This window comes from Crocodylus porosus, unplaced genomic scaffold (genome assembly GCF_001723895.1).
Source record: "Crocodylus porosus isolate Cpor-Errol unplaced genomic scaffold, CroPor_comp1, whole genome shotgun sequence".
In the NCBI taxonomy this organism is placed as follows: Eukaryota; Metazoa; Chordata; order Crocodylia; family Crocodylidae; genus Crocodylus; species Crocodylus porosus.
Window position 1 is genome coordinate 60,210,624 of NW_017728918.1, and position 9,838 is coordinate 60,220,461.

Here is a 9,838-nt window from a genome sequence, read left to right on the forward strand (position 1 = left end):
CAGCAGGCATTGGGGGAGTCCCTGTTCCCCCGAGCACCGCCAGGAGTGACCAGGAATAACGGTCACAAGCTGGCAGAGGATAGATTTAGGCTAGATATCAGGAGGTGCTACTTCACAGTCAGGGTGGCTAGGATCTGGAACCAACTTCCAAGCGAAGTGGTGCTGGCTCCTACCCTGGGGGTCTTTTAAGAGGCTGGATGAACACCTTGCTGGGGTTGTTTGACCCCAGTGCTCTTTCCTGTCATGGCAGGGGGTCGGACTAGATGATCTACTCAGGTCCCTTCTGACCCTAGAAACTATGAAACTATGAGGTTGGTTTTAGTGATACCTTTCATTGGAAAAACAACAATTGTTAGACAAGTTTTCAGGCACAGCTTCCCTCCTTCAGGTCTGCGAAAGAAGCAAGTACAATACAAGCTAAATATTAAATAAAACAATGGCTGGTGTTGAATTCCATATGTAAAAGAAAACAGGCATTTAAGAGAGAGAAGGAGGGTTGTAAACTAGAAGTGTAGAGAGTTTATCAGAAATAACATTAAAACAAATAAAGTTTAATTGAATAGATAACCTGATTACATAAAAGAATAGGACCGATCCAAAGTGCAAAGAAATTACCTGTGCATTACAGACTTGTTTCTTTCCCAGACCTAACTATACTACAGCATGAAAAGGACTGGACACCCAAGCATTAACTTTCAACTGCAATTCAGGAATAACCATATGATTATGATACTGGCATTTTAGTATTTCTGATTCCAGAACCTATGAGGATCAGGTTCTCAGAAATATTGCCACAAGGCAGAATTGTGGTAGCTTATTTGTCCTAACTGCATTTTTATAGCTTTCCATGCTCGCCTTTCTTTAAGCTTAATACTGGATTTTTTAGGTTTCTAACTCTGGATATGGTTTTCCTATAATGTGCTTCAGCTCAAAGTATCTCGTCGTTTTTTTTGATGAAAAATGATGCAAGCATTAAAACCAAACAAGAAGCTGTAAGAGTACTAACAATTGGTATTGCTCAATATTGGTTTAAAGATGCCTAGAAGCAACCTTAAATCACTTCTTCTTGTCTTAATGGCTACATTTGCTGCTATGCTTTGCTTAATGAGACTGGAATACCGCAGCTAGAGAATACTGCTCAGTTAAGATGACACTTGTAGCTGATTTCCTTTACAGAGCAGTGTAATGAAGACAGTTTAACTTGTTATTTTTTTTACCTCCTTTCTCTCCTCTTCCCTTTGCACATATCACAAATTTCCCTTTTCTTTTGTATCCTGTACTCCATTGTTTCTATATACCCCATTTCTCCTGCAATCTGCACCTCCAAAAAGATGACCACTGCTTGTAGTCACTTATCTTCACAGTATTTGTTGTTCCTTGACAGTGTAGGTTGACATCCACTCCTTTCTGGGAACATAGAGGCGGTAGGAATGTTGAAAGCAGGCATCTTAAGTACAGCCACAGGCTTTGGTACATCTGAAAACAGTAGGAGAAAGCAGCCATTTTGAGGGACGATTGGGGAATTTTCAGAAACGGTGTAAAGGTTTTCAGCCTCTGGTGAAATGGAAACAATCTTTATGAACAGTAATAACAGAAAATTGTGTATCCTTTTAAATACAAAAGAAAACCTTCAAATTTAGCCTATGCATACAGAATCTCAGTGGGCTGTTTTAGAAGTATTTACAAAAAAAAAAGGACAAATAAGAACTGACATTGGATGCTAAATTTTTCAAGTGTCTATTTTTAAAACTAAAATTAACCGCTAAGAGTGACTTAAACTGCCAGAAGGTTTATTCTGTGCTGTAATTTTGTGTTGGATACACTATATGTTATTATGTAAATCACAAGTTTGTTTGTTTATATTCACTTTCTGAACACGCACAAATCTGAATATTATTTTTAAAATACTGAAATACAGGAAAAATACATTTGAAGCCAGCACAAAATACTTATTTTCCTGTAAGAAAACTGCAGGCAAATTGTTTTTACATATATTGTATATACAAAGAAAGAACTGTAAAAGGCCAGCCTAATACACAAGCACACATATACATGTGCACTTTCCTCAGTTAGACCAAGGCAGCATGACACTTAACATGGAAAATATGGACCTTGGCTTCTCATTTTTCTTCACAGGTATTTGACTGAATCCTATGGTACTGGTCAAGATATTGATGACAGAATTGTAGAAGGTATTGTAATTTTTTAAACCGAACTAAGGATTCCACCAAATGAACTGCAACCTATTTAAATGCTAAACAGTGACAAAAATAGAAGTGTAATCCGATCTTTTGGGACATAATTGATTAACAGACTGCTCTGTTCTCATCTAATTTTTGCAAAGCTGTTTCTAGGTTTTGCTACTGTCTTCTTTCAAATGTTCCCTTTTATATGAATTGTGTAAGGACAGTTACTGTACAGTCATTGATAACACTGCTTTTTATTGGGAAGCACAGTGGGCATTTATATATGTGCTCCGGGAGGCAAGGGGGGCGCTTTAAATTAGCATGGCTCTTAGAGCTACGCTAATTAAAGTGCCCAGAGCGTCACGTGTTGGAGTGTCTCGGAGTGTCACGGAGTGACACAGTATCTCAGTGTTGAAAATGGCAGTGGGGTGCTTTGAACTAAAGCTCGTTGAAAGAGCTTTAGTTTAAAGTGCCCCAACACCATTTTTCAGTGCAGGGACACTAACGCACGTGATGTTGGAGGCTGCTGGAGAACGTTAATTTCCACAGTCCAGCAGACGCAATAGAGTTTGCTTCAGTGTGCTGGAATTACAGAGCATTGGAGCAGGCTCCCTGCACATGTATAGGAGCCCATAGTGTGTGCTTTTACTAAAAAGTGCGATGAAGGACAAGCTGTCTGTCAAGAATAAAACAGTCCTATTCCTTTGTGGATCATGTTAATTCACCTGTGTTGTAAAGCAACTCTTCTGAATGTTACTTCTACTTCATTACTAGGTTTACATTTATGTCATATTCAAAGATAATGCCAAATGACACAATTATTATAATCTGTTATGACCCGCAGAATGCATGTACAATTCCTATTTGAGCTGGAATTTAACTTTTAGAAAAATTAGTCTTCAATTGTGTGTGTGGGGGGGGGGTGGAAATCGGAGTAATTGAGACTCCCCCTAAGCTTCTGTGGTGGCTCATTTACACCTCACTTCTAGTTTGATTTGGTCTAACTTGAACTTCCAGCCATTTGAAACTGCTTACAGAGAGGTGGCAGGTTTTTACTGTTTTTTTCCCCATAGGTATGATAAAAACAAGCGTGATACTGTTTAATTGCAACTGAACAGACATGCATCCAAATCCATGTATGTACTGTGGGATCTCAGAAAATGACTGATAGGTCCCATGCTGCTTGAAGCTGCATTCCATAACATTCATTGGTGCCTGTAGGTATTTTTGAAGAAAACTTTTGAAATTCGTTTTTTTTTCTAGAATACCATCATCTGTTGCATGTTTGAAGCAGTTTTTAACAATTTTTAAACACATTCTTAACAAGCATGCTCACAAAAGCTCTATTGTTGGAAAACCGCTTGCTGCTTATTTATCCCATAATCTATGTTTGGGACACTGGAAATATTACCCAGGATATTTTTAATCCTTAATATTTACTGAAGAAGTATTAATATAACAACTTTGAAGAGACTAGGTTTTCAAAAATCATAAATTTGAAAGTTTTTTTTACAGGAGAACCAAACAAAAACAGCAGTATAGAAGGTTAGCATTGAGATAGTTGTACTAAAGGACAGAGAAAAAAAAATGCCAAGTAAAGATTGCTGCTTTGTTATTCTTAATTTTATGTAACTGTTTTAAGTTTCATATCAGCAATTTCATCCTCATAGCAGCAGACTGGTAGATTATTGTCAATAGGAATTTTAATAGGGGGGACCATTCTACGGAATTCTTACTTTTCAGAAAGTATTTTTAAGTTAGTGGCTTGTTCATAGCTACAGCTCACAATAGACAAAACAAGAGAGAAACAGTTGCTATGCCTTCCACTCCTGCTTTCTCCTAGCTGGCAAAATGAAGTCTTTCAGAAGCTTTGTGCTGCACAGCTAGTAAACATTTTTAAATGGCTCAAGTTGTGCATGTTTATCTGTGCACTGGATTTTTGCAATGCACTCTGTAATGAGGATATCCTGAAAGATCATTTTAAAGCTACTGCTAATGCAAAATATTACTACCTTTTTAAGTCTTTTTTTCAAGTCAGTGATGCATTTTGTCTTTTAAAATGTTTCTCTTGGTTTCTGTTGTTGTTCTACTAATGTCATTTGTGCATGGTGTTTAGCGCTATATGTATATTTCCCACTATGTGTGAGAGGGGAAAGTAGGGAAAATAAGTTTTGGGGGCAGTCTGCTTGGTGTTCAAATTGACTCACATTGAATATATTGTTTACTTCAGGAAAATAGCAGCTGAAATGCTTTCAGTGATGGCCACTGAGTTTTTCAAAGTATGTACTCAAGAACTTTGCACCTGGTAGAATGCTTAATCTTTTAACTGGGAGTTGTTTCCGCAATAAATTATCATTTGGAAAAAAAAAAGGAAAAGATGCTATTGATTCTGCTTTTAAAGGGTAACCTTTAAAAAAAATTCAAATCTTATTCTAAAGTATGTTGAATGCACAGTGATACAATTTACTGTGCAGTAAAAGAGGATTGCAGCTCATCAGCTGCTCTGCCCACATCCGTTCTTTTACTCCATGATGCCGAGAAGCTGACTTACAGTAGCATTTCCACTGTTTAGCTTCTGTGTTTAAAGTGGGGCAAAATTGTGCCTAAGGCAGTTCATACAGAGAAGCCATCTCCATGATAAAGTATTTCATGTTTTACCCAAGAGCTATTTTTTGTCCATATACTGAATAAATAGTTATTTTAATACTATTTTAACTTGTTTTAAATAATTTGTGAATGACATTTCAATTTAAAATTCAAACCCATCTTTTAACAGCTAACCCACTCTTAGAAGCTTTTGGGAATGCAAAGACTGTTCGCAACAACAATAGCAGTCGTTTTGGAAAATTTGTAGAAATTCACTTCAATGAAAAGGTATTGGTACTTTATTATCATCTGACTGAGTATTCAGTGATGGATTTATTTATTTTGTTTGATGATATAGGTTTTGGTGGGAAGCACTTAGACAAAGATTCATAATTTTGGTTTATTGTAGATAAGTTTTTTTACATGAAGATTTGCAGGTCTGTTCTTATGCCTTGTTTTCCCTATTAAAATATTAACCCTTTACCACTTTATAGTAGCTATGGTATTTTGTGTTTTCCCCCAAAATATGGTGTTTTCTTTTTGTCCAAAACTGATATGCTAATGAGAAATGGACTGAAATACTCCCTTGACAAAAATTGCCATTTTCCCAGGCCTAAGGGACCAGCTTGAGTTTGACCTTGAAAAGAGAACTAAAACTGCTTTAATTTACAAATAATATATATTTCTATCCATTTGAAGAAAAATATAGTTCTTAACAGGCTTTAACTTGATTACTATGATCTTGATGCACAGATTTCACAATATACTTGCATGAATATGGATTGTATGTTACTTATGGGTATGGTCATTATTACATCAGTACATCTTACCTACACAGTCTTGAGCTCATGCTCTTTTTCTAAGTTTCTGAGGTGGTTTCTTCATGTGTAAAACACTTACGTAGTTGGTTTAGTGTAAATCAGATGTCTACCTGTGATTAGCGGCCCTTTGGGTTATCTTGATTAGAACACACCAATTTCTTAAGACAGTGGAGTAGTTAGCTTAACACTAGGGTGCCCAGTCCAAGTGAACAGGTATTCATTTACAGCTGGGTTGACAGGGGCAATCTGAGCAAGGCTCCAACTCAGGCCTTTGGAACCTTAACTGCTCCATTTAGTTCAGGGTAAAGAGATAGCGTTACTTAACAAAAAATCCAGAAAATCTGACTTTATTGTGGAGTGCTACAGTACTTCCCCTGACAGTTCCATTACAATGTAGACAGCGTTAGACTTGAAACATTGTCAGTCTTGTGAGGCAGTTATGTCATCAAGTAGCGAGCATACTAAATAACAGGTTTGTCTCAGAAAAGGACAAGTGAAAGAAATACAGGATCTGTAAATGCCTTGCAAATTTGCAAGTCTACTTGCTGTATTATCTTTATCCTGCAAGTCTGTTGTTGTCATAGAAGGACATTAAATCAGTCTGACACAATTGTCCTCTTAACCCCATGTTATATGTGGTCTCAGTTTTCATTTCCTTTCATCTGTTGAACTATTCTTTAATGTATGCCCTTTAGCGCTTGGCATACTATTGAAGTCAAGGTCTATTAATATCTAGGTCAGTCTCTTTTTTTTTAAAAGAGATATTATATGTGTTTTCTAGTCATAGGGTACTCTTCCCAAGTTGTCAGAAATATTCTTCCTCTTTCTCTGAGGGACGTATGTTTGTATTACAACATTAGGAGAATGCATCCTTTCTCCTTCTCATTGTCTTCATTTCTTTCCAGACCAAGGTCATTAATCCCACTGCACCTGTAAAAGAAAATCAGTACTAGTCCAAGTATTGAGACATGTCTCTAATTTTGGATTTACCTGAGGACTTGAAACTCCCAGATTATCAGTTTCCGATGCATATTTTATCATTGGTTTCTGTCATCTGTAATACTAGAATTATCTTTCCTCCATCTGTGGTGATGTTTATAGGATTTTAAGAACTTATTCAAGATAACCCCCACTCATTTAGGCAACTTACAATAAGCCACATTAGGGAAGGTGACTTTGCCTATTTATGGAGCTCTCCTAGATCCTAATAATAACTGCTTTGACAAACCTTGTCTATCTCAGCTGCTACAATGAAAAGAGTGGATGGGAAAGAGCCATTCACAAGAATTTAAGCGGGTCTTCTATTCGGTTTCAGGTTTCCTTTTGCTCCCAACAAAATCTCGAACGACAGATGAACCCACATACTGGGGATCAGAGGAGAGAGGCTGTGATGCCTTGTTGTAAAATAGGATGTTAATTGGGTGGGAGGCTGCCCTTCGAGCATGCTGCTGTTCACAGGCAGTAAACACACAACTCTGACCTCCCCTTATTGTGTCCCATGCCTCACAAATGACTTCTGTGAGTTGTACTATGCTCCGGCTTGAAGCCGGGCCCAAGTCAGCACATTGTTAGGCTTCTGTCACGCTGCCCTGTTGTGGGCCTCACACATACAACCCCCCTCTCACTGGAGCCTCTTTCATTCTGCCTGCTCTCACCAGGCCTCTCACACTCCTGCCCTTTACTTGGCCTCATACGCCCCACCCTGCTCCCTTGAGTGACCATGTGGGCCATCAGGCTTGTCCCTTCACTCCTTGGCCAGCCCTGCGGCAACCTTTTGGGCCTTTCCCGCAGCCCTGATCTGCACAGTGGCTGGGCAATTAGCCAAACACTGGGCTAACTCTACCCTTGGCCCCTCATTGGGTAATACAGCCCACTTGTTCTCAATTTGAGACTAGAGACTTGCCCCTTTTACTCATGGCTCCCCCTCTGCTGTCTCACTCTGCCTCAGGCACCCTTGTGGCCTCTGGCACCCAAAGGCTTACCTGGGCCTCCCTGCCCCTTTCCTCATGGGACCTCAATGTACTTGCTCCCCTCTCTGGGGCTCAGGTGCCTCCCAGGGGTGTGCCTGGCCCCACTACTCCCTGGGGTCCTACACTCCTGTGGGCTCAGGTGCCACCCATGTTTGCCTGGCTCCACTACCCACTCTGGGTTCAGGTGCCCCTCCCTGGGCATGCCTGGCTCTTCTCCCCTCTGATGTTGTTATAACCCACCAGATTCATGGGGACTGGGATTTTAAGGTACCCCTCCTCCCCTTTCACCAGGGAGATAACTGACCCGGCATTTCTTGAGGACTCCCTCACCACAGGGAGTCCCACCAGGTCTCTCTTTCCCAGGAGGGTTCAGTTTTTAGTCATACCCAGGACCAGGGGCCTCCTGCCATCCCCAATAGCTCCTGCCCTTACCTCCAAGATGTTCCTTGAGCATCAGTGCTGCCAGATGTTGTCGTTCCCTTGGCTGCTGGCAGCAAACTGCTGCCCCAGCCCTGAGAGCCAGGATCTTAAAATGGCCACTCCATCAGGGTGGCTTGCACCTGTTTGCTGCCTGCTCTCCTCCTTCAAGTGGCAGACATGAAAGGTGCTCAGCCACCAACCTTCCCCCTTCAAATGGTTCCTGGTGGAGGCTTTTCCCTGCTGTTCACAAAGCAAGCTCACTCAGAGTCTGTAACAAGCCTTAAGTGGCAGGCATCCCGCTGGTGCTCTGCCACAGAGGGAAAACACACCTGGAAGGTAGGCAGATGTGAATACTATTGAATGAGAAGAAATGCACACGTCATATAAATGTTGTAGAGCTGAGTGCACATGCCATTCATTTCTCCTTTACACTGGGAACTTGATAATACAAATTCTCTCAGGCACTGTGAAGGGCATGTTTTGTTTCAGTAGGCAAGGTCATGCCATACTCATACTGTTATGACGAGAGGCTTTGCAGTTTGGGATTCTTCTGGAACACCCTTAGTCTGCACTACCTGTTTTCCAAGGGTACACAGTGACTTTTCAGGCTGTCTCAGGGGTGAATCTTTGAAAATCAAGGTCGCTCTTTGAAAATCAAGATTAATATTTTACAAATAGGATTACTGCAACATTGACCTGTTTGTGACTAAAGACAGAATGCCCAAGTTTTTTTCTCTGGGGTGGTCAAAACCCAGACTCTTTTACAGCTGTGTTTCTTTTCCCCTGAGACTTGGGGTTACTCCTACACATGTCTAGCAGTCCATTTAACCAAAGGACCATCCCAACCGTATCCTGGTGGCTGAAAATTCTCCAAGGCAATATTGGTTTTTCTTACTTCCGGATGTTGTCAGTATCTAACATGGGTGAACAGAGATATGACCGAGGTGTGGTTGCAAGCTGTAGCCTGTGTCCCAACCCCCATCTTTCATCTTTTATGTAGCTGACTGTCTTCATCTTGCAACGTGGACTTTGAATATCTCATTGTTTTCACAAATTTTCACAAGTTTATGTTCATATTAATAACGGTAGAAAGGACTGTACTGGAGCCGCTTGTCTGGCTAAATGAAAAGCAGTTTCAATTCAGCGGTTTTGATGACACACTGCTGCTCTTTAGGCATCACTTCAGGCATTTTAGATTATCTACTTCAGTTGAAAGAAATAGGGCTTTCAGTTATTTCCAGCAAGTTGCACTTGGGCAGCCATGTCAGCATTGCAGTGTAAGAATGCTATGCACTTCACATTTACAAGATTATTTTTTTTAAGTACCTCGTAAGAGGGTTTTCTCTGTTACAAGGGTTCTGGTTTCTTTAGTGACTTTAAGTCACAAATTACCAGGTTTATCGGGCTTTCTTTCTCACCAGTGGTTATTTGTCTGTCTGTTCTTATACTCATCTGCCTAACTGGCCTTTCTAATTGGTGTAATAAGAAGCAGAATAGAGAGACTCTTAAGATATACCATGTGTGCACTTTACAAAGCTGAGGTCGTCTTTAAGACCTCGCTCCATGTACATGTCCAAGGTGATATTAGAATTGCCTATTTTTGACAGGTCACTTAGTAATTTTTTCCCCAGGCCCACATCCATAAAGATAGAGAAGTTATTTAATTTCCCTTATGTGCAAGGTAACTAGAAAAGACTATGACATTTCCATCCTGCTATGGGATGGGGAGATCCGGGTGGTGGGGATCCCCTACCCTCCATAAATGCTGACCTCATGAAGGAACATCTTGAGAAGCTGGATACCTTCAAGTCAGCCGGCCCTTACAATCTGCACCCCAGGGTACTCAAGGAGCTGG

At 40.4% G+C, this 9,838-nt stretch overlaps 1 protein-coding gene across 1 annotated transcript in view; it reads left to right on the top strand.

Moving 5' to 3' along the window:
* The window catches only part of MYO6 (myosin VI), a 167,404-nt gene that overhangs the window by 59,741 nt on the left and 97,825 nt on the right, over positions 1-9,838 (top strand). Inside the window, exons 7-8 of the mRNA XM_019538161.1 lie at positions 2,137-2,192; positions 4,963-5,060. Coding sequence (XP_019393706.1) covers positions 2,137-2,192; positions 4,963-5,060 — 154 coding nt within the window. The remainder of the gene's footprint in view (positions 1-2,136; positions 2,193-4,962; positions 5,061-9,838) is intronic.